Consider the following 26,123-nt stretch of genomic DNA (forward strand, 5'->3'; position numbering starts at 1 on the left):
GTTGCTGTACACAGTAAGAGACAAAATTCCAAACTGTGATCACTACTTGGAGTAGGTATAACCATTTTTCTCTTGTGGATTAGGCTCGGGTTACATACACGTTAGTCAAAAGCAGCACATTCTGTTATCTGCAACCCATATGTTTAAAACAGATATACTATATATATGGACGGCACCCTTCACTAAGGTATTTTCAAGGCAAAAGTTAAACAAATGCCAGGGAAAACAGTACTAAGGTTGGGAAGAAAAGTTTCCCACAAGCTAGACTTTACAAGCCCGCTGCTCCTAGGAGGGCCTATTTTTGAACTCAGATCATAGTCCATTAAGGGCCAGCATACCATATCCCACGTGCAACACAATACTGCCAGCGTGTGTACCCAAAGGACACCCAGGCGCAATGGGGGTCTGACTGTGAAACTGTAAGAACTTCTAACGTTAACTGAACAGGGCTCAGGGCTCTTCACTGAGCCTATCAAAAATGTTTTCCAAGCACTTCATGAAGAAACTTACCCGCCACTGTTGTACTGCTGATTGTGGGCGGAGATCCTGTACGGAAGTGCTCGCTCACCCAGGTTTTCCAAGTCCCTCACTATTGCTCCTCTGTCCATCAGGGCCTCTATCGTACGTTTCAAAGCAGCAGCAGTCTCTGGCTGTTTTTGTTTGTATTTTTAAAGAAAAGAAAAAAAGCATCAGTATCAATATAATAACTAGAATGATTAAGTCTGGTCAGTTCCAATCATAACAGCTCTACTGGTAGGGATCTTTGGGTAAAAGCAATAGAAGCTGGTTTTGGTTAACTTAAAATAAGAGAGAGAGAATTTATTGTAAGGATATGAGATAGCTCACAGATACGAAGGAATACCTGAAGAACTAGGCCTCGTAGAGTTCAGAAACCAGGGCAGCTCCAGGCATCTGGGAGGCAGGAACTAATGAGTGGCTTCTTCAAAGCACCTCAGCCAGGCTGAATCGGTGCCAATCACTGTCAGTCCTTGTATCCCATGACTCAAAATTCAAATTCCAGGGGAAGAGCATCCTGTTGTCAGGACACCTGAACTGCCCATCCCACCCAAACTGTAACCAGGGGGAAAAGGTGTTGTCCCCCAAATAAAAATTGGGAGATTGTAACCAAAAGGGGGAAAGGATGAGTAAGACCCGATCTCTGCCCTCATGGAGCTTACAATCTAATAAAGGACAGAACACAAAATACACGTCTGGAGAGCAGAGGGCAGAACACAGGAAGCGGCATAGAGACCAGAGGGCTCATGGAAGGTAGAAACGTTCAGCTCGGAGAAGGGTTTCACTAAAGAAAGTTTACTTGAAAGGAGCCTGGAAAACGATGAGCAGAGATACAAAGAATGAATGAACCATCAACTGAGTAAAGGAGCAAGGGCAAGAAAGCATGAGTGCACTGAGGAAACAGCAAGGAGCCCCAGAGGTGAGGTTCAGGGCAAGGGAGAGCTAAGAAGACAGACTGGATATAGGCTGGCCACAAGTCTGTAAGTAACTAAGGCCTGTTATAAAAAACAAAGCTTGAACAATACAGAATCCCATCATCCAGAGATAGACTGGATGGTGAATTAAAACTTTTTGGTGAATTTCTTTCCAGATAGCTCTCCATGCATATGTATACATGAGCAATTTTTGGAAGAAAAGATACTTTATAAGGATAAGCTTGAAAACTGCAACGAATACAATGTGGAGAATGAGGGCAAAATGTGGCAAAGAAGGGCACTACAATCTGGTAACTGCAAGAGTGGAACTGTCATTACAGCTAAGATAAGAGCTGGAGAAGCTGGTGAGGACAGTCAGAGACGCATCTGGTTTAGGACATGTGGAGTCTGAGATGCCATGGCTCTCCTAGGTTGACCTCTCCAGATGTAAATCTTAAGCTCAAAACAGGTGGATCAGAAATACACATTTCATAGTTACCTGCACAGCCAGCTATCTGAAGCCTGAGAAGGAGGTGAGATCATTAGAAAGGGTGGTGGGGAACAGGAAAGGAGATCACCAGCAGAACCTTGGGGAGAACAAACATTTAGGGGCTAACGAGAGGACTCAAAGTCAGAGAAGCAATAGAAAATGTACGGTCAAACAGGACAAGGAAAATCGGGAGACTGTCTTGTCCAGAATGACCATGGGGTAGAGGACAGAGATAAAGAAAAAGCCACAGTGTGGTAGCTGCATGGGCATTTAGCAAGATGGGGCCAGAAGGCAGACTGCAAATGTTCCAATGGAACCTTTATCATTCTATTTCCTCCTGCGCTTTAAAATCTCCCTGCTTGCTCTGAAGCCTAAGATAGAGGCCCTGATGGACAGAGTAGCAATAGTGAGGGACTTGGAAAACCTGTGTGAGCGACAGCTTCCTTACAGGATCTCCACTTACAGGGTGAAGGAAAAAATGCCAGGGCTCCAGGGACAGGCAATTTGAGCAACGGTGGTGTTTCCGGAGAAAACGCATTAGCAAGTTGGTAGTCAAAAGGGAGTGGACCAGGTAAGAGGATAAAATTTAGGAGTTCTAAAGTAACAACAACGATGACAGCTATGATTTACTGGATAACTGCTACAGGTCCAAAACTGGCCTCGTGTTGTTACATATTTTGTCTTCACCAAAAAAAAAAAAAAAAAAAAAGCCAAGAAGGTTTACAGATTTGGGACTAGGCTTCTGAGAAATGCCAACAGGGCAGCTAGTAAGTGGAAATGCCTGCTGCAAGGAAAAGGAAAGCTTGGAAATGGTGAGGGAGGGGGCCAGAGCCACACCTTGGCAAAGACAAGGAGCACTTCTCAAAGACCTACGTGAAGGGGTGCAGGGAGATTTTAAGGTGCAAGAGGAAACTTAAGGCTACCTCCCAGTGTTTCATTTGGGGGTCAAATGAAGAGAAAATTGCAGAACAAATATGCTTTCTGGTAACCAAACAAAATCTGCTATATTTTATTTTATTTTTCTTCCTTACAAGTACTGCTAAAATGGTATGAAATGTGTTAAGTATTGGCTTAAGGCTTCGAAAAAACATTCTTTACTTTCTTTTCATATTGAAGCCCATCAGGGATTTAAAAAATTCCTACTGAATCATTGTTTATATATTTAACCAACCTTAAGATAAAATAGAAATTTCCTGAAGACAGTAAAAATTGGGAGCCAAAATCTCTTCCCATTAACACTAGGTAAAAAGTCCATGGCAATTGATCCTTATGACTGCATCAAACACATTCCTAGACAGTTCTAATCACATGAAGACTACATTCTTCCCACATTTCATTATACTTTACAAAGACATTGCCATACATCTGCAGAGGACTCATTATTAACAGCAGCGCACTATTTCATTTCACTGAAAATACTGTTTCTTGACCTGGCATTACATCAATTAACTTATGATAAGGTAAAGGAACAGTCTATCCAAATAAAGACTGGGATTCTCAGCTTTGTTACCTACACTAAAAAAAAGAAAAGGAAAAAATCCTTTGATTGATTAGTTTTCTGATTAGCTACCCAAATAAATTTTAATTCCAGTTTTGCCTGATTAAAAAGAATTTATCTCAGTATCTTTTGTTTAAGTTCCAACTGAAGTGTTTACAGTATAAAACTCATTACCCTCTTCTGAAGTAAGAGCTCTTCAAGTAAAACACATTTTCTTATTACATCTGTCTCAAAAAGGGGAAAGGCTACCTAACAAGAATGTAACTTAGGAAAATATAAAAATACATTTTATTTGACTTTGGTATGTCAAGGTCAAACTGTAACTACTGGAATGGCCACATTCATCTCACTTTAATTTCAAAACATCCAGAAGTTTTAAAAACAAAGGTAGAAGGAGGAGCAAAAATAACGCCCCATATACTTTACCTCACAAGAAAGCAGGGTTGGCAAACCAGGGCTAGTGGGCCAAATCCGGCCTGCTACCTGTATTTGCAAATAAAGTTACACTGGAACACAGCCAACTCATACATTTGCACAATGTCTATGGCTGCTTCTGTGCTAAAGGTAGATCTGTAATTATAACAGAGACCACGTGGCCCCAGAGCCTAAACTATTTACTATCTGGCCAGCCCCTGGGCGGAGAGAAGCTGGCAGGGCCTTAATCCAGTCACCCTAAAATGCACCACAAATAAAACCATGAGCCTGGGCTACTGAAGTGTAGAGGGTGTATTCCTCATGGGATGTGTCATCAGGTAGACACACAGGGTACCACCTAATGAACACCATCAGCCTGGCTGTTCAACTCACTGCAGGGCTCAGAAATGATTCCACAAACCCACTATTCCATCCACCAAGCTCCTAATGTCTTTACCAACCTGGGCTGCCAACTTCAATGTTCCTCAATTGATGAAACCTATATATCTACGAAAATAAAATTCTTACACCTAGGGGAGAAAAAGTTCTGCTCAATCCAGTACAACGTTAACCTTAGAAAAGCATGTAGTTTACAGGAAGCAAATGATCTCTGAACCATTTAATTCCAATTACTCTAAGAGAAGTTTTGCAGGTTTCTGATGGGCTTCTCTTACCCCACATGAAAGCAACTCCCCAAGACTTTCCTTCAACCTACCAAATGCATCAGTGAAACACACTTTTGGCAAGGCATGGACTGAAGGGTTGAAAACATTCATTTGAAAAAACAATACAGAAAAGAATGAATGGGAATGGGAAGTAGGAAAACTAAGATTCTAGTCCTCGCTCATTCACTAATGAGTTATGCAAACCTGCACACGTTATTAAAACCTGTCAATTTTAAACTTGTACCTCAGTTTCCTTATCTGCTAAATTGGTAGTTCTCAATTTTCCTGTTGCTACAAGTTTCACATGAATAAACAACATTTGTATTGCAATTCTCAACATCTGCTGGAGGCATACAAAGTTTGATGCAAGTCTTTCTTTTCATGCCCCCCATTCTGCTATCTTCATCACACAAAATACAACCCCGTCCCCCAGTTCTCCTAATGTTTACTTCTAACAGCACTTCAGCAATCTACAAATATTCTTTCACTAACTACAATGTAAGCGACAGAAAAGCAGGGACCTTTGTCTATCTTTTACATAACTGTATTCCCAAAGTCTAAAATGACCCACATGTCATGGAACACGTGCTACAAATAGCTGCGCCAACTGTACCTCCGTAAAAGGGTCTCTTGCTTACTTACTCCTATCTTTTCTCAAGGAATTCTAAATTTCCTTCTATCTCTAGTATAACTTAAAGCCACTTTTCATATACAACAAAGTTCACTGCCAGGGTGGTGACTGTAACACTGAAGCAAAATTACAATACTATTGTTTTCCCCTTTACGCATAAGAGCAAAATGCTGTTCATACCAATATTGTATTTCAAAAAGATCTACATTTATCTAGAAGTGAAATTAAATATTTTATACATTTCAAATATCAAATTCCAATACACATATAAATATAAATGTTAAAATTACACTCATATAATTATTTGCTGATAAAGTAACATAAAGCACTATCCAAAAATTTAACTAAATACTATACTTAAAAAAAGAAAAATCATTAATTCTGGAAAAAAAATTAAAGCTAATTTTTGATATTATTAATTACTAAAACTCATGTTTAGCCTACAAAAGAAGATTTAGGGAAAACTCAACAGTTAATTTCAAATATTTGCAGGGCTACTATGCAAAAGGTAGATTTGTTTTATTTTGATTGGATCCCAAGGGTGGACTAGAATCAAAGGGTAAAAATGAGAGAAACCAAGCTGTATTTTGCAAAAAAGAACACATTTCCAAAAAATATAGCTGTATGAAAATGAAGTAGGCTGCCTTGTGAAGTAGTGACCTTCTCATCACTTGAAGTAAACAAAGAGATACAGGATGGCTGTCGGATTAATAACTGCATGGGTGAGAGGCTGAACTCAACAACTTTTTAAAGTCCCTACCAAGGCTAAATACTACTTCATTACCACTATCATTCTGAAGGACGTTCTGCAGTGAAGCTAGTTTTGAAAGCTGCAATTGCAGAGTGGTGAAGAATACATGACTAGTAAAAGTTAATGCTGCTGACTAGATTCATGCTAATGTCCCAGCTATTCTACTCACTACTGTTTTCACAATGGTCTCCTGAAAGGGTCCTGGTAAGGCCCAAGAGTCCTCAAACCATATTTTGAAAATCACAGTTCTAGAAATGCCAATGAGAAAAGGTGCTGTAGTAAAAGAGGAGAGCAAAAAGATGAGACGAATGAAAGGAAGAAAGGCGTCTCTCCTTGTCCCCCCAATAAAATCCCTACTCAGGAGGGCTGTTAAAGCAAAGAATTCATGGAAATATCATAACCACCATCATGGGTCAACGACCAACGTTTAACCTAATTAAACCTATTTTCATCCTAGAAGAGAAACTTTTCAACAAAATTATCTTGCAAATTAGACTCCACAGGAAAGACAGTTTTAAGCCAGTGGCCTCCAATGTACCCAGTTAGCACTACTACACCCTAGTTTCCCAGAAAATAAAACATACACAGAATCCACAACATTCAATGCCATGCAGCATCTACCTACAGTCTGCCCTCCTCATGTTACAAAGAGTTATGCAATACCCAACAGCAGGACTCAGGGAAGGAAGAGCCAAGACAGACAACTGTCAAAACCTGTGAAAATGTACACATAAAAGTCTTTGCTGAATCTTTGCTGAATCTTAATTCGAATCTTTCTTTGCATATAAAAGTCTTTGCTGGATCTTAATTCCAATCTTTCTTTGCTGAATCTTCATTTCAAATCCTGCCTCCTTTAAAAAATTTCCTTGCAATTTAAATTTTCAAATAGATTGTCCCTGTGAATTCTGCATTGACATTCTCACAACAATTTGAAAATCTGTGAGCCCTAACTTTTCAACAGTCAAATGGGTTTCATGGAAAGTGGCTGAAGCTCTAGCAGACCTTAGGAGAATTAGATGGCTTAAACATCTACGTAAAAATATGTAAAGTGCCAGCCTTGCCTAATGATATATACAAAGCCCAACTATGAAATTGATTCCACAGGAACTGTTTGATCAAACAATCTTCAATGGAGAGAACCCCTTTTGCATAACAATTTGTTGAATCAGGAGTTGCAGTCCTCTAGGTAATTAAGAAATTAAAATTATCAAACAAAAACTATTTTTAAAATTAGAATAAAATTCAGTAAGGACAAGCCTAGAACACTAAGAAACGTAAAGATGCCTAAGTACATGTTCAAATGTGATTGACTACTTACCTCTACAAGCCTGAACTTGAAGTTATAACTTGAAGTGACTAGAAAAGTAACCTTTATAGGCGTTGTAAAGGTCAAAGATAGAAAATACTTATGAAAATTTAAATGCTATACTACTTTACTTATGAATCATATTTAATAGGCCACATGTAAGAAATATGGAGTAGGCTGGGCACAGCGGCTCTTGCCTCTAATCCCAGCACTTTGGGATGCCAAGGCAGGTAGACCACTTGAGGCCAGGAGTTCGAGACCAGCCTGGCCAAGCAAAACCCCATCTCTACCAAAAATACAAAAATTAGCCAGGCATGGTGGTGCATGCCTGTAATCCCAGCTACTTGGGTAGCTGAGGCTCAAGAATCGCTTGAGCCGGAAGGACGTTGCAGTGAGCTCAGACTCTGTCTCAAAAAAAAAAAAAAAAATGGAGTAACTACTGAATAAAGACACAACAGGCTTTAAAAAGTAGGTAAATGGGAGTAGAAAAAAAAGACAGGAACCAATATACAGTGACCCTTGAGCAATACAGGTTGAAACTGTGCAGGTCCACTCACAGTGAATTTTATTCAATAAATACATTGGAAAATTTTTTGAAGAGTCCCAAAATTCTGGGAAAAAACCTTGCTTTTTCTCTAGCTTATTTTATTGCAATATAGCATATGATATACATAACATACAAAATAACACTGGTAAGGCGTCCAGGTCAACAGAAGGCTATTGGAAAAGTTTCTGGGGAGTCAAAGGTTACAAACAGATTTTCGACTATGCATACCCCTATACTGTTCAAGAGTCTACCTGTACATAAAGTGTAAGAAGAAAATAACAGTGTAATATGGAGAAAAACTCTTTTTAATAAATCAATGCTGTGCAAAAACAAAAATACCCAAATTTAAAAATTTTTAAAATAATGTTGAAAAAGAATACTGCAGATTCATAAGTCAGACTTTTCAAGTGGTCATCTGTTAGGCTATAGTACAGAATGTTAAGAATTGCTTAAGCATTTATTAACTGAGAAGCACGCATGAATATGGTATTTGTATAATCATCTTTCTGAGAAATAGTTACAGGGGAAAAACATTAAGCATCTTTATGGGGAAGCCATTTTAAAATAACTTAAATGGCACAAGTTAGGTGTAGAGAGAAGATACACACATTCCAACACCTGCATGTGGAGTGAGAGGGCAAACTGAACGACCTCTTGTGGGCAGACCAAATTGTGCAGGCATCAGCAATGTAGTTTGAAACTTAAGAAATTGCCATTTTGGTTCAACTTAACATTTATCTGGAAATATTCTTCCCAAAGTGTCTTCCTTAAGACAAGTATGTCCAAGCTGCTCGCTGTGAAGTCCATCTTCAAAAGGGTGGTCACAGGCTTTTATCTAAAACAGGCTTGCTTACTTATGTTGACTCGGGAACACCAAGTCTCTGTCCCTAAAAAGTCTGTGATACAGATAGGAAGACAGACCCTTTTAAGTTACTAATGAAAGGCAGATTGAAATATAGACAGCACTGATGTGGAAAGCAATGATGTCAAAAACACTCAGAAAAAGGAATTACTACTACTAACTGGTTGGTTAGAGAAGGCAGATTTCAGCCAGACCCCGAAAAATGAATACTCTGTCGGGAGGGGAAAGGGGGCCACTTCCGGTGCTCTCAGAGTGGATCTGAACTAACAGCAGACAAAAGAAAGGCAGGGAGAAAATTCTGATAAAATTTATATTTGGGGTAGAATCAACATGGGTACTGTATTTGGTATATGTAGAAGCCATTGTTTTCTTCCACCCATGGCACTATTTTGCCTAGAACATTAAGATTTCAGCTTCTTCAAACACTCAACTACACTGTTGGTAAAAACGTAAACTTTCTGCAAGGCAATTTGGCCAAGTATATTAATTTAAAATGTGCATACCTTCAACCTCACAGCCACTTCTAGTGTGGGGGATTGTTCAGAGTGGTAGGAGTAACTACAGGGAAAGGATGCAAATCTTCTGATAGGTTAGAAAGTTCTACCGAGCCCCGGGGAAGAACAGCTGAAGGCATCTGTTCTATACCCCTGAGGCGGAGGACAAGGAGCAGGTACAAGGGAGTGTAGGGGAATTTATCTTAAACAGGCTTGCTTACTTATGTCAGCCAGGAACTCACCTTTGATCATCATGCAGTGATGTTTCCTGAAAGGGGAGCAATGAATGTTAATTACCTATAGGTTGTGTTTGCTCCAGGTTTTCGCCATTGTGCCTGCACTGGATAAAAGCAAGCAGCTCCAGCTTCTGGCGGATGCACTCTGGCCACTAGAGCCAGACAGTCACCCAGCTGCTCTTACACTGCATACCTATGTCTGAGTACTCATGTCATCCGTTGGCCAGGGTCTGCGGGACAGACCCGGCATTCTAGGAATTTATGCAATCTACCATACCCATGTACCAGACTTAGCTATGAAAAATGCTCATCATAAAGTTATTAGGATAGTGAATAAATGGAAATTAATTGTCCAACAGGAGACTGGTTCAATAAATGATCTCCACTAAGTACTATACAACCATTTAAATAACCAAGATCTCAGAAATCACCACTCAAGAACTTATTAATGTAACCAAACACCACCTGTTTCCAAAAAACACCTATAGAAATTAAAAAAAAAAAAAAAAAAAAAACATGGATGATTGAGAGGCTGCAGCGGGCATATCGCCTGAGCCTAGGAGTTTGAGACTAGCCTGAGCAATACGGTTAAATCCCATCTCTACAAAATACCAAAAAAAAAAAAAAAAAAAAATTAGCTGCGCATGGTGGCACACAACAGTAGTCCCAGCTACTGAGAAAAGCTGAAATAGAAGGACTGCTTGAGCCCAGGGAAGATGAGGCTGCAGAGGGCCATGACTGCGGCACCACACTCCATCCTGGGTAACAGAGTGAAACCCTGTCAGGGGCAGGGGGAGAATGATTTTAATAATAAAAACATTTTAATAATAAAATAAAATAAAATCAGCATGGAGAGTGCATCTACATTTTTTCAAAAAGAAAAAAGGACTATGTAGACAAACATGGAAAAAAGTATGGATGACTATGCAAGACATTAGTCTTCCCTAGGCAGTAAAACAAGTGGAGTATTCCATTTTTTTTTTCTTTTACGCTCTGATTTCTTTTATGATGAGCAATTAAAAGGTGTTTCAGAGACAAACTTCTCTGGTGACAAATTCAATTTTTTCTTAAAAGAATTTCTTCTCCTAAGTCTGTCTCAACCGCTATCTTGCCACGAATGCCATAGTTTGTAAATTCTGTCTTGAAGTCCCAGATCCAAACTTGAACACTGAAAACTCATTCACTGACTCCATGTCCATCCAGGCTTTTAATAATATCATAATCAGAGAGGTACAAACAGGTGGCTTCTAGGGGTTACTGAAAGAGCCTTGCAAGCTGGTACTTCCACGAGCATCATTAATTTTTACAACTGGTTATTTTGTCTCTTGGGGAATGAGAGAAAAAATTGGAATCCAGAAATACTGGTCCCAGAACCAGAGCACACCAAAAAGACATGACAGGAGAAGACCAAGTCTGTCCCTGACACCACAGTGGCCAATGAAGCCAAGAGATGCGGGAACAGGAGCTTGCCCATTCTATGGCCATGCAGCCAGGAAGAAGACTCTTGAGGCCTGAGAAATCCAACATTAAAAAGTATTCTTTGGGCTATGTGATGAAAATGAAAATAACTCAGGGAAGAATGGAGGTTAAAAAAAGAAAACAGGATCAAGAGGACAATGACTGGTCTAGCAACTGATATGAGCCAAAACAAAGGACCAAGAACAAAGCAGGGGCATTGTCATCTTCTCAGTGCATGGCTGAATCTGCAAATGTAAAAAGCAGTAGGATGACTGACCACGCAACTTGAGCTGCAAGGTAGGCAAAATGTCTTTAAGTTATAAACAAGGCTTACTCATCCAGGGACCCCTGAACCAAGTGCAGGCTGAGCCATCAATATCAGGCATTGGAATCAAAAGGCTCATCAAAATGAGCAAATAAATTTAAAAAAGGAACCCACTGAGCAAGGGGGAAAACATAATTATAGGAGATCCAAACTATGTGAACTGATCAGTTGTCAGCTGTGTATTTATTAGTTATGTGTTAGTCATGTGCCTAACCACACTATTAACTAACCACTATTAACTACATTAATCTCTGTAGTTGAGTGATATTGTACCTTTTGTTTCTTAATTAACTAATTTCCAAGTTTTCAAATCAAAGAATACCATTCAGATATCATTCATTTAAGGACAAATTTGGGGGCTCACTTACATATAATCAATCATTCCTTTCATGATTTAAGTCAAAGGAAAAGGGCAGAAATCACCAAGGAATTCTTCAGCACTGGAATCATCTGGGAGCTTTAAAAATAAAGATTCCTGCATCTTACCCTCAGATATTTCAATTCAATTGGCTTAGTGATTCAAAACTCCTGGACACTAAGACTTTTTTTTAAAAGCTCCCCAGGTGCAGACAATGGTGAGAACCGCACTCTAGTAGGAAGCTAGCTGACTTCTCGTTCTCCCAAAGATGAATGACTCTGGCTAAACTGCAGTTGGTAAAAGATTTTAAGCAATGATCTTCTCCAACTCTAATTTAAGGAACATAAAAGTTTAACTCTTTCTCACAATAATGTTGGAGTCTTGTCTGAACATGAATGGAGAAATGAAAACCCCAGTGGGTGACTATTTGTGGTAAATACTACTGCATAAGCTAGAAACAACGCCGAAATGAAGGTACTCTGTTTGCTACTCTGAGGACATTTTGAAGTCCATGATCCTCTTGCTGAGAGGTTTTCATTTCTAACCTCCCCATCCCCCTTCAGATGCACTCACAGATCAAAGATAAACGGGAAGATTGGCAGGAGTCCTGGTTACTATGACAGCAAATAAAGGAAATGCCTAAGCTTGTGAAATGGATAGTGGGAGCAGGAATCAGGTAGACATCACTGAGCCACCTGCCTTGTTGACTGCTTGCCTTCATACACAATTCAGTTCCCTGCCTTCGCCTTATATTTCAACCTCTTCACAGGGTAGATGGGAGACACACTGGAATGACAGGAAAACCAGGGGAAGGAACAGTCAACCAAAGATTCAGATGGTAGAGACAAAAGGTTTTTAAGAAAATGAATCTTCTACATACCCATGTAAGGTTTAGCAAAAATATTACCTGGTGGACTGGGTTAAGAAAAGCTCTTAAAATCATGCATTAATAGAATGACAAACATGGCCTTTGACAAGAAAGTCAGATTTGCATAATTTGCTAAACAACAGACTAAAAGCATGTCCACCAAGTAGGCCACTGCAGTGATGCTTACATTCAAGTGGTGGGAAGAAGGCACCGTAATGGATTGCTCTACTCTGCAGAGCAGAGAAAGGGTACAAACTAAAGGAATTATAGGATTAAAAACATGCATCAAGATTCAGCTACTTTTTCAGATGCCACATATGACGGAGATCATGTGTTACCTTTCTGTCTCTGGCTTATTTCACTTCACAGCATGTCCTCTAGGCTCATGCATGCTGTTGCATAGGATTTCCTTTTTTAATCCTGTGGAAGAGTATTCTGCTGTGTATACCATACTTTCTTTATCCATTCATCCACTGATGAATACTTAGATTGATTCACATCTCAGCTATTGTGAACAGTATTGCAACACACACAGGAATACAGATACCTCTTCGATGCTGATTTTGATCTGTTTATCCAGTAGTAAGACCACTGGATCATATGGTCGTTCTATTTTTAATATTTTGAGAAATCTCCATACTGTTTTCCACAACGGCTGTACTCATTTATTCCCACCAATGGTGTACAAGAGTTCCTTTTCTCCATATCCTTGTCAAAATTTATATTTTGTCTTTTTCATAATAGCTATCCTGACAGGTATAAGGTGATCTCTCAACGTGTCTTGTTTTGCATTTGTTTGTTTTGATAGAGATGGGGGTTTCACCATGTTGGCCAGGCTGGTTTCAAACTTCTGACCTCAAGCGATCCACCCACCTTGGCCTCCCAAAGTGCTGGGATTATAGGTGTGAGCCACCATGCCAGGCCTCAATGTGGTTTTGTGTTTCTGTGAATTATGTTAAATGAAATAAGCCAGGCAAAGAAAGACAAATACTGTATGATCTTACTCAAGACATTTTAAAAAGTTGATCTCATAGAAGTAGAGAGTAGAATGGTGGTTATCAGAGGCTTAGGTGGTTATGGAGAGGGGGGATTGGGAGCTGTCAGATAAATGATACATAATCATAGATGGAGAAATATTTTTCAAAGTGTCCAGAATACACAAATATAGAAAGTGGATAATTGTCTAGGCTAGGGGGTAGTGGGGAGAGGACAGGTGTGGGGAGGGAGAATTGGGGAGTGACGACTAATGATTATAAAGGTTCTTTCTGGGGTGACAAAAAATGTTCTAAAATTGACTGTGGTGATGGTTGTACAACCCTGAACAAAGTAAAAACCACTGGACTGTACACTTCAAATCAGTGAATTGTATGATATATGAAGTTTATCTCAATGAAACTATTTTTTCAAAAAAGATCCAGCTACTTTCTATAAATATGCCTTTCTTCTGTAATCCCATAGGTATCTCTCTCATTCCACATACATCTTGCAAGTGTAATTATTTAGGAGTCTGTCCCCTTCCTTAAACCCCTTCTAGGTTCCCTCTTACTCATGGTTATTAGATGCTGAAGGTCCAAAGAACCTGACTCACAATACACTTTCAATAAATGTTTGATGACTATGTAAGTCAAAGAATAAATGGAGAGTTGAGAAATAAAAGTTGCTAACTGTACTTAATCCAACCACAAAGGAAGAAAGGATTAAACTGAGTCATAAAATTTATGAGTAGGATCTTCACTGCGAAGAGGAAAACACATTATTTTTTGAAAGACAGAGATGCATAATGAAGTTAATGAACATTCCACTAGTCAAAAGGAGAGATACAGAGTAAAAGAACTAGATATAAGACAAAAGACAGAAACAAAGGCAAAGGCACAGGTAGAAACACTTAACAGTGTATCTAAACTTCTAAAAATTCTTGGGATAAAATACAAAACCCAATGGATGTTCAACTCCTGAAGCATATGGGAATACAGCAACAAAAAAAACCTCGACTCTGAAAAGCCATGGAAAACTTCTAGAAATGGTCAGCAAGCCCTATGAAGAGACAAAAGGACTTTACAGGGACCTCCCTTCGGGTGTGACAGTAAGACTGCAAATTAGACTTGGAAGGGGGGCAAGCCTGAGGGAACAGTGGCTCTCATTTTGTTGCATTATTAGCAGTGTCTATCCTCAATTACTGAAACATGGAGGCCACATATGAAAAGGAACCTCAACTGCCTCAAAGTTATCCAGAGAAAAAACAGAAGACTAAGACGGTGAAGGGTCTGAAATCTATGCCCTGTGCTATAAACCCAGGGAGTGATGAACATTCTATCTGATTTTGAGACTTTGGAGTACATTTATCTTCAACATTTCTCTTCAAATAAAAGTGGCGAGGGGGCTGGGCACAATGGCTCACACCTGTAATCCCAGCACTTTGGGAGGCCAAGGTGGGCGGATCACGAGATACAGAGATCGAGACGATCCTGGCCAAAATGGTGAAACCCCATCCTTACTGAAAATACAAAAATTACCTGGGGGTGGTGGCACAAACCTGTAGTCCCAGCTATTTGGGAGGCTGAGGCAGGAGAATTGCTTGAACCCAGGAGGTGGAGGTTGCAGTGAGCCGAGATGGCGCCATTGCACTCCAGCCTGGCGACAGAGCAAGACTCCATCTCAAAAAAAAGTCGGGGAGGGAATAACACTTCAGAGGCAGAACTTAGGAGTAAAAGTCAGGGACAGATTTAAGGTCAGTGAGAAAATCCCTTAAAGTTAAGAACTTTCTGAAAGTGGAATGAGCCTCCTTGGCAAGAAGACGGTGGTGGTGCTGGTAATGTTCTATTTCTTATGGGTGGTGGTTACATTGGTATTCGCTAATTATAAGTGATTCCCATTACTCATGGAATCCATACATGCCCCTTTGCCTACTTGCTAAAATTTATTTGTAACCCCCAAATCAATACTCCCAGCAATACTGCAGTCATGTGTAGATATGCACACGTGTAGATATGCACACATGTAGAGTGTGGTGGAAAATTTGAGTTGCCTATTGTACACATTCCCAGCTGAGGTGGAAAAAGGTAATGTTCTGCCCTCGTTTCAGCTCACATATCATAATCAAGTGTCCTTTTGCCATCTGTTTAGTACCAAGTTTTTTGCATGTGTGTTTTCTGGTGGTCATTCGTTGTTTAAAATGGCTCCCAAGTGTTGTGCTGAAGGGCTACCTAGTGTTCCTAAGCACAAGGATGTGATGTGCCTTAGGGAGAAAATTTGTGCTAGATAAGCTTCATGCAGGCATGAGTTCTAGTGCTTTTGGTCTTGAGTGCAACATTATCACTGTTATCAATGTTATCAACAATTAGTAAGTATGGTGTCTTTAAAGAGAAACACACATAAGGTCATGTATTGACAAAAATGACATGATCATACACTGGTAGGAATCTAACGCAATGGGCAATGATTCAGAATTCACTCATGCAGCATTTGAGGTAAATTTACAGAACACAGCTACCACAAATAACTGTTTACTACACTGTACATTCGTGTCATTTTACAGAATATGGTAAAACTCACAATAAAACAGCTCTAATCGGTGGTATTCACACATTGTGTAAACGAATCACCTATGCAGCCTATTTTTTTTTTTTTTTTTAAATGAGACAAGATCTCACTCTGTTGCCTGGGCTGGAGTACAGTGGCACACAGTAGCTCACTGTAGCCTCGACCTCCCAGGCTCAAGCAATCCTCCTGCCTTGGCCTCCTGAGTAGCTGTGACTACAGGTGTGCATCAGCACAGGTGGCTCATTTTTGTATATTTTGTAGATACGGGGTTTCACTATGTTGCCCAAGCTGGTCTCGAACTCCCTCCCGGGCTCAAGTGATCCATTTGCCTCAGCCTCCCAAATGTGCTGGGATCACAGGCATGAGTCACCATGCCCAGCCATCTACACAGCTTTTAAGGCCTCTTTGAGAAATGTGAACAATCTTCATAGTTGTGCTCTTAGAAATAAGCAGAACTTTAAAACTCCAACTCTGCTTCTGGTAGTCAACCTGTTATCTGAGGGAAAGACAGAAATGGGCAATAGGCTCTGAAAATTTCAACCTTCAGAAGGTTTAAGAGTGGGTACCAGAGTTTCCAGGCAAGCCAGGGGATTCAACACAAGCACCTAATTATGCTCCCACCTGAAAACCTACTAGAACTACTGTAAAGAGATTATTTTTTTCAGCTTTATGGAGGTATGATTGTCAAATAAAAATGACATATATTCAAGGTATATACAACGTGATGTTTTGATTCACATATTGTGCAGGATTTTTTTTTACAGGTACAACCTTACAAGAATATGAGAAGAAACAGCAGCAATAAAATTTTGGAAGAAAGGAAGTAGATGTAGATAACCAACAATGGAAAAACCAAGAATCAACCATACCAACACTGGGCACCTCTGAAGTGAGGGTGAAGTGACACTAAAATACACACAGTTGGTCAAAAGTTTAAGATCCTGAGATGCATATTTGAAGGTTTATACTTCAAATAAAAAAGAGAGACATCTCTGCATTGGGGGACACCCAATGTTAAATGGTAGTACTATACCAAAAGAGAGTAAGGAAAAACTGTAGGCTGTGAATGTGCTCTCTCCCCACTTGGCTCTCACAATCATGGCAAAAGGCCTTTTACCCTTCAGTTTAAAACTGAAAGGACTTTCTTAGGAAAACCTGACTTGTTCTAAAGATACTGCAGGACTTAACCCAACATACGGCCAGGCCGTGCAGGCCCAATTGTGATGCCAGCATGCTCCACCCTATTAAAAATAAGCAGATCAGCATATGTCGGAGAAAAGCCTTTAACATGGAAGATTAACACAGAAAAAAACTATCTTGAAGTAAATAATGCAGGAGTAGAAGACAACAGTACCTTCAGAGATGAGAAAATACAGCATCCATAAGACAAGAATAAGAGGCTATAAAAAAGACTTGGGGAACAAAAGAGCTCTTAAAATTGAAAAACTTGACAGAAATTTTATTCTTTTTCAACAGAAGGGTTGGAAGATAAAGTCTAGAAACTGCCCTAGAAAGAGCAAAGAGATGAAAATTAAGAGCAAGGACATGAAACCAAGTGTACCAGTCCAGGAAGTCCAAAGGGGCTCTAAGCAGGACAGCAGGGAGAACCACAGTCCCAAGAGGAGCTGCCACATTCAAAGAACCCACGAAGGGCCAGTACTGTCCAAGAAAAAGTTTTGTCAAGTTGCCTAACTATAATTTCAGAGCACAGGGGCTAGAGGCTAGAAAATTCCTATGGTCTTATGCTTTCAAATTTCTGAAGGAAAGTGCTTTCTAACCTAGAATTCTACATTCAGCCAAACTTGCAAACAAATGAGGTAGAATAAAGACTCTATCCATGCAAACATTAATTTTAAGGAGTTATAGTATTCAAAAAAATGAGTTGTGGCCAGGCACATCACTCAGGAGTTCAAGACCAGCCTGGCCAACTTGATGAAACTCCAGCTCCAGGGCGTGGTGGCGGGCACCTGTAATACCAGCTACTCAGGAGGCTGAGGCAGGAGAATCGCTAGAAACCAGGAGGCAGAGGTTGCAGTGAGCTGAGATCATGCCACTGCACTTCAGCCTGGGCAACCGCGCCAGCTCCATTTATGGTATATGTGTCCTTTATGGTTATGTCATATTTTATCATCTGGGAAAAAAAAAGTTTCATCAGTATTATCAGGTTTCTTACAGCTGGAGAAGAGAAATACAAACACTGAGGTAAGGCTAAAAAGAGACCTCTGGTGCTGGTTTAAAACTGGAGGCATCCATAGATGTGCACAGTTAGCAACAGAGACATGTTCTGAGAAATGTCTCGTTAGGCAGTTTTGTTGTGTACAATCATAAAGTGTACCTCCATACACCTAGATGGCATGCCCTACTACACACCTAGGCTATTTGGTATAGCCTACCGTTCTTAGACTACAAACGTGCACAGTTACTGCAGCAAATACTGTAGGCAACCGCACGATACTTGAGCATCTAAACTTAGTCAAAATATGGTATAAAAGATAAAAAATGGTATACCCATAAAGGGCACTTACCATAATGGAGCTGGCAAGACTGAAGTTGCTTTGGGTGAGTGAGTGGTTAGTAAATGTGAAAGCCTATGACATTCCTGTCCACTTTTATATGCCTGGCAGCAGGGTTTACACCAGTACCACCACAAACAGGAGTAATGCGTTACAGTGCGGTACAAGGTCCCTAGGCTATAGAAATTTTTCAGCTCCATTACCTTATAGGACGACCATCACATTGTTGGCGTCATCCATTGTTGACTGAAACACCATTATAAAACATGTGACTCTATGTGTATTTCTTAGTTCTGTAAGCTGAAAGGGCCCAGAAGTCATGATACTCCTGCAGCAACGGGTACTCCAAGCCACTCTACTAAATGCCTGATCCCCAGACTGAGGCAGGGAAATGACACAGTGCACCCATAACACCTTAGTGTGCCAGAAAATGCAAAGCACTCGAGAACTGATGGAAACATCACAAAGGACAAAGAAACTATTGAAAGGGGTCTTACCAGCTAAATCTGGAAACATCTGAGCAAAATAATGACAGTAATGGCTAATAACTCACTGAACAAAATCATCCAAGAGTTCATACTGACAAATTAACGGGAAAAGGGGAAGTTCTTGAGTTCAGTATCCTCCCCACCCAAAAAAAGTTGGAAAATAACCAGCACAGTAACAATTTAGGCAAGATTCATAGACAAATGAATGCTAAAATCAGGAGTTCCAGTTTGATGAGAAATAGGTTATTTACATGGTCTTTATGTATCCCCCCTGCCCCTGCCCTGACAAATTACATGTTACCAAAGGGAAAAAATAGCAGCAGTGGAGAAACCTGGTGGACACCACCTTAACTATCAAAGTTAATGTAAATGATAATGGGACAATACATCAAATGCCTCTTAAAATGTGAAGCTTTACAGATGCAGCATCGCTTCTGTATTGCTGCCAAAAATGCACAGTGTGAATCTAATAATGAGAGAAGAGATAAACCTAAACTGAAAAGGGACAGTCACAAAGTGACTGGCCTCTATTACTTTAAAAATGTACTGGCTGGGCGTAGTGGCTCATGCCTGTAATCTCAGCACTTTGGGAGGCAAAGGTGGGTGGATCACCTGAAGTCAGGAGTTCAAGACCAGCCTGGCCAACATGGCAAAACCCCTGTCTCTACTAAGAATACAAAAATTAGCTGGCGTGCTGGCATGTACCTGTTCTCAGCTACTCGAGGAGCTAAGGCACAAAAATCACTTTAACTCGGGAGGCGGAGGCTGCAGTGAGCCAAGATCACACCACTGCACTCCAGACAGAGCAAGCTGCATCAATACCATGAAAGACAAGGCTAAGAAATGATCCAGATTAAAGGGGGCAAAAGACAAGAAAGCTAAATGCAATGGACTGGCTTCTCAAGGGGGGTGGGGGGGAAGCTGCTAAAAAGACATTGCTGGAACCAGCAATATTTGAATAGTCTCCCGATTTAAAACCAGTTTCTGTCCAGAGTTTGATAATTATGAGTGATTGTCCTTAAGAAATATACCCGGAAAGTACTCGGGGAGTAAAGGGGAATGATGTCTGCAAATAGTATCTCAAATGGTTCCGAAAAAAATATTTATGCTTCAGAAGAAGGGCAAAGCCAATATGACAGGCAGAGTATGTTAACCACTGGTGAGCCTGGATGAAGTCAGGTCCTAAATTTCTCATTCCATTCTCACGACATTCCTGTAACTTGAAATTTCAAAATTAGAAGTGAAAAAACTAAGAGTATTTTAATTTACTCAATGTTTTAAATACAATCCTATTCTCAGTCAATACCTGGGAGTCAGTGTTTACAAACATTAAAAGTGACCAAACTTGGTAGGGGAAACTCACTGGAAACCATTCATGGGCCAAGAGCAAAGGAAACTGAGGTACAAATCCTTCAACTCTGAGGCCCAGAACACTAAATTGTGGAGGTGTTCATACTGAAAATACTTAGTCACAGAAATATAAATTTTTCATTTTATTCAAAGTTGGTACAGAATTGCTAACATTTCCATAAAATAATTACTATACTTCAGTTACAGGACAAAATACCACAGAAAGGAATGTACTTTGCAAGAAATGTAGTTCACCTTAAGTTTCCAAATACTTTTGAAGGCTAATGCAGCAGCTGGCAAAATAACACACAGTACACAAAGAACAGTGTATTTTACAGAGTCAGTAATGAAAACTGACAGCTCTTTAGCAGATATGCTTCATTTTTTTTCATTTTTTTAAACAATAACACTTTCAAAAACACATGAAACCAAGATCATACATGTTTACAATTTTAAAAAATCAGATTGTACAGGAGGTTAGAATAAACAAGTTAGAATTGTAATGAATGATTTTAACACTCTTAAATCTACGATTTCAACTGTACTCCTTTCCATATAGAAATAACCTGCTTTATACCAAATTCTACTTTCTGCTTGCAACTAAAACATTGTACAATGAGATGGATCCAATTAGTCAAACCTTAAAGTTAGAAAAGCTGTGGACCACAGAGGGTAAAAACTGGAAATCCATTAACAATTCAAAAACTCACTGATAAAATTAATGTTCATCAACTTCATTTATAAGCACATTTGGTCTACAATGCCTGACTAAAATGACACATGTACACAATACACACTCCCAGTGTATTAACTGGTCTGTTACAAAAAAAAGCCTGAACAAAGCAACAAAAGCAGGACACTGGGAAGAACATTTTTCAATGTAGACATCTTTTAAAAATCCATTAATACTTACATATCAAAATTACTAGATAAAAGCAGCAGCACTCTGCTGACATTTGGCTTAAAAATAAATGAATGAATGAAGCAATTTCACAGGATACTATTAGAAAAAGAATTGATTTTCTTCTTGAAGAAGACTACTAACTTTTGCACAGCAACTATTTTTGATAACCATCTTATCAAAAAGAAAAAAAAAGCACTGAGAAGTATAACACAGTTCATACATGATTGCCAACATGGGTCTGGACAAAAGAAAACGGTATGTCCAAGCAAAGAATGGGTAAATCCCTGCTCTATTTCTGAACTCTGCTGGCAATCTATAAACTGAAGCAGTTAACAGTGGGGAAAAGCAGGGAACAAATTCCATACCATCATCTGACACTAATGGAGTATGGCATTATTAAAAAAAATAAAGCTTTTGCATTTTAATAACCCCACAGAAAAGTCTATGAGCAAAAGACTTGATCTGTTTGCCACTCAAAAGTTAGAGATCTCACAGTGAAATTAGAAAACTCTAATTATACATATTTACACTGCTAGGACTACTTTTTACCTAGGCTAATTAAAGCAGTTTTCCATGAAATTATAAATGAAAGGCATTTCTGCCAAAGAAATCTCCAAAAGCATTCTTTTGTACAGTTCTTACAAATGATTTTAAATTTAAAAACATGTAAAGGTGCAGAACACATAATTTGTAGGATTAACAGGTTATAACACAGCTTTGCATTATCACATGTTGCTAAGCCAAGGATGTTCCTCAAACTTCTCTTCCCTGCATTTCTGGTACTCTTCTTGCCCTCATCCCCCAGGCCTGAGGTTCGATATTCTCAAATAATGTTGCAGGCTCACACCTGGCTAGCTTTTTGCTGGCAGGAATAATCTCTCCCTCAAAGTGTTCAGGTTAACTCTTCTAAAACATCTCATATTAGTCTACACTAGATATAGTCTTCCTTCTAAATATATTAGAGTTGACCAGGTCTTTCCCTAAAAAGATAATTATATAAAATAGAAAAGAGTAGAAACAAAGGTAGTCATTTCTCTCCCATTCTGAGAATTACATCTTTTGACACATGGGCAATATTTAAGACAAACACATTCATTCATTCTTGATAAGCTACTCAGAGATGAAGTGAGGAGCTGAAAAGGGCAATACTGAGTAGAACACCACACATTTTCTTCTGCACACACATTCACAGATTTCATCTCATTTAGACTAGAAGAGGGTTCATGGGACAGGTAAAACAATCTTCTCCATCCCATTGTGAAAAGCAAAGTAGCTCCTCTGGCAAATGTGCTTCAGAATTAGTCTCATGTTCAGAACACTCAGATTAAATTCTCCTTTATTAAAATGAAGCACAGCCAAGTATATGAAAAAAATAAAGGTAACTTCCTAGCTCACATACAAACCTACACAAAAAAATCAAAGACAAGGAGTATTTGCCCTTTTAAAGTATGACTTTCTGCATGTTTTTTTGGGGGGGGCACTGTTGATGAGCAGTAATATTTCTTAGAAGATTTAAGATTTTTTTTTAAACTCCAATGACACTACAGCTTAAAGCAAAAATTTGTCACCTGCCTTACACACCAAAAACCTAGACATCCATCCCTGTTTCTCTAGTTCCAAGTTACAGTAAAAAGCCCTCCAACCCCATTTTAGCTAGTACCCCTCAAATGTAATTTTGGCATTCTTGACATTTATATTCTCTTCCTCCATCAAAGTGGCACAAGCTTACTGAGATTATTCTCTTGGATCCATTACCACTTAGGACCAGTAACTTAGATACTACATTGTCTTGGGCTTATCAATACTGTAGTCCTCATAGCAACTCTGAGACAAATACCTGGTGGCCTTTATGACTGGCACTTGTGGGATACTCAGAATTCTATTAGTCTTGTGCTTTCTACATGTGGATACACTGATGTGTGAACACGATTTTGTGCTTTCTATGGACTTTAGCTTTTTCTCTATCATGGAATATAATCTGCTGTCACATACCTGTTCTCAGGTATACCTATCAAACCTACAACGGAAAAACAACAAAATTAAGATCACAGAACATAAGTAACTTGAAATTTTTAATTATGGATATAAAAGAAATAACATTCAGGCTGCAACACAAAGAACTACCTGGTTTCACTGAACATAAATAAAGGCTGCACATAAAGTATGTAAGTATAATGGGTATGGTTTTTTACTTCCTTCACTAGCTATGACAAAATTTAAGAGGAGTAGCAAATCTCTCTGTTAAGAACGGAAAGGTGCAAACTAGCAGAGTCAATACTGGTAACCAGAAGGCACTCATCCAAACACATAAATTTCAAAAGCTGGTCATATTATGGAATACCATATAAACTGGCCTTTGCCAGTTCGGGATTTCTACAATAGCAATAAGCCTCATTTCTATTTCCAATTATAACAACAAAAAGATGAGTTACTAACAAACATTCCACTTAACAGAAGTCGAGGCTACATTGATAAATTGACTACTCTGTTAAAGCGCAATAAAAAGTAAACACTCCCTTATCCAGCAGCACTAGGGAACAAGGTGAATTTACCAAGATAAATTAGGCTGGGGATACCTACTGCCAACTTGTGCTATTGCTGAATTCACTGTAATATGTATGTATTTCCCTTACTAATAGAGCTCTGAACCTAAACCACCTAGAAGTGAGGGAGAAATCTTCATTTTCAATGGTATAGAGCAAAACCACTGTTCCTACACTATGAAGAATCTGAGACCACTGTGCTTTGTCTTGTTTTGCTCTTCAGCTGCTTACTTTACATAAAGTTGTTACATAAAGTAAGATTATTGGTTTAAGTCAACAGCCTCAGATTATGTATGGTACTGCCCTAAAAAGTGAAATGTACAAGATCGGCAATGATACAGATATATCAAATTGTTTTGTTTACTTCTGAGTGAAAGACTATATGCCAAAGGTTAGGGTTGTTGGTTACCAGATAAATTAGGTGCTTACCCCAAAACAAAAAAACTAATCCCTCTTTTTACAAAGAAGTTTAAATGGAAACAAACACCAATTACATCAATTCTCACAACATTCCTTCAAAGGTGAATCAGTAATTTAAAACCTTATTTCCAGCACTGGAGAGAGAGGAGTTTAAATAACATTTATATGACTACTAAGTGAATAATGGTGTGGGACTCATCACTGGCAAAGCCAGTTAATTACTTCGAACCTTAACTAAATTCTCTCCTAGGAGTCAAAGTAGCTGAACAGCTAAAGTATTCCAACAGAGGACAGAGTCTGACAAAAACATTCCACGTTAAGCAACCTTAATGGAAGAAAAAGATTTGCAGCCCCAAGTTAACCAAGTCTAGCAATCAAAAGATTACTTTTTCACAATCCAGCCTCATATCTTCCAGTACAAAAGGGTTCCTCTATATGTCAACTAATTCCAAATTTTTACAGCAAAAAATACGCCTTTTGGCATAAAAGCTCCACTGTTTCTCTGCACTCTATCGCCATCATTTCAAAGGGGCTCACATAAACGTTCACTACTGCTCTCTTCCTAATTTTTGAAAAAGGAGTTTTGGGAATAAAATACTGATGAACTATTAGTGCTTTTATTATTAGCCAACACAAAGTGTGAGAATATCATTCTTGAAAATTAACATTTTAGGCTAACAGAAATTCGGTATACTTAAAACATAACTGTATTTAATGAATTATTATTTGGATCTAAAAGTCCTCAATACTGGGGCAAAAGGGCACTATGCCTGAAAGTGAACTAAGCTGACAAAATCAAAATTTGAACTTGCTAAGTGTTGAAAAGACTAGGTGTAGAACTGACACAGCAATGTGAAGGAAGACAAAGAGAAAAACCAGTCTCTCTAAATGGGAAGCAAGCATATGCACACATAGAAATATATCCTACTGGTAAAGAAGTCTCCTCAGACTATTACAAACACTGCAATGGCTTCAGCAACCTAGCACCTGGCTAATGCAAAATTTTATAAATACTGAAGCCTCAAAACATTTTTCTACTAAATTATCCCTAATGTGTTAATAAATTTTGTACTTTACAATGCTTAACATCAAACCAGGTTTAACAAGCTGACACTTACTTATTAGTGCCCTAATTTATATGGGGAGGAGTTTAAAGTAGCTGAGACCCAAGGTGCTACAAAGTTCTAGAATCCAATGAAAACCATTCTACTTCTGCAGATTTTAAGCTAAAGATATTTGTTGTCTTTTACCAACGTGCTAATGTCTGTGTCACCCAGGTACTTACCTCACTTAATCATTTTTCTGATTTCTTAGGAAAATTTTGTCCTAGCAAGTCTCTGTAGTCACATCACTGAACAGGAAAGGTCTTGTATACTCTCTCTACCCAAACCTAGGAAATAGTGAGGTGTCCCCATCAGCGAGCCATGTGATCCCTTTCCAGTCATCATGCCTCTGATGAAAACGAGCCAGAGGAGTCAACATAAGGCAACCCCATAAGCTTTAACACTGTCAAGTAGGAACAGGGAAGACCAAACCTTTGAGTAGCAAATAATTGGGGAGCTAATAAGCCGAAATATTTGGTGGTAAAGAATGAAAATAACCCATAGGCTACACCAAATGATATTCAAGGTCAGAGGGGAAGATCATGTGCCCATGATAGAGAAAATAAGCCATGGGCTGTGAATACAGACACACTGGAATTGCCCTGACAAGACTTAACCCCTTGCTTAGCCTCAGGTTACAGAGGTGCATAACCACCCTCTCATTTTTTTTTGTTTTGTTTTGTTTTTGGTTTTTTTTTTTTTTGAGATGGAGTCTTGCTCTGTCACCCAGCCTGAAGTGCAGTGATGTACAATCTTAGCTCACTGCAACCTCTGCCTCCCAGATTCAAGCAATTCTGCCTCAGCCTCCCGAGTAGCTGGGATTACAGGCGCATGTTACCACACCTGGCTAATTTTTGTATTTTTACTAGAGATGGGGTTTCACTATGTTGATCAGGCTGGTCTCAAACTCCTGATCTCAGGTGATCTGC

General features: G+C 39.2%; 1 protein-coding gene across 2 annotated transcripts in view; it reads right to left on the reverse strand.

Moving 5' to 3' along the window:
- The window catches only part of MRPS6 (mitochondrial ribosomal protein S6), a 67,894-nt gene that overhangs the window by 14,373 nt on the left and 27,398 nt on the right, over nucleotides 1-26,123 (reverse strand). For both annotated transcript variants that reach the window (XM_032276965.1, XM_032276966.1), the window contains exon 2: nucleotides 511-650. In XM_032276965.1, the coding sequence (XP_032132856.1) occupies nucleotides 511-650 (140 nt within the window). The remainder of the gene's footprint in view (nucleotides 1-510; nucleotides 651-26,123) is intronic.

The sequence above is a fragment of the Sapajus apella genome, unplaced genomic scaffold (genome assembly GCF_009761245.1).
Source record: "Sapajus apella isolate SASKATOON/1434 unplaced genomic scaffold, GSC_monkey_1.0 scaffold8, whole genome shotgun sequence".
NCBI classification, from domain to species: domain Eukaryota; kingdom Metazoa; phylum Chordata; class Mammalia; order Primates; family Cebidae; genus Sapajus; species Sapajus apella.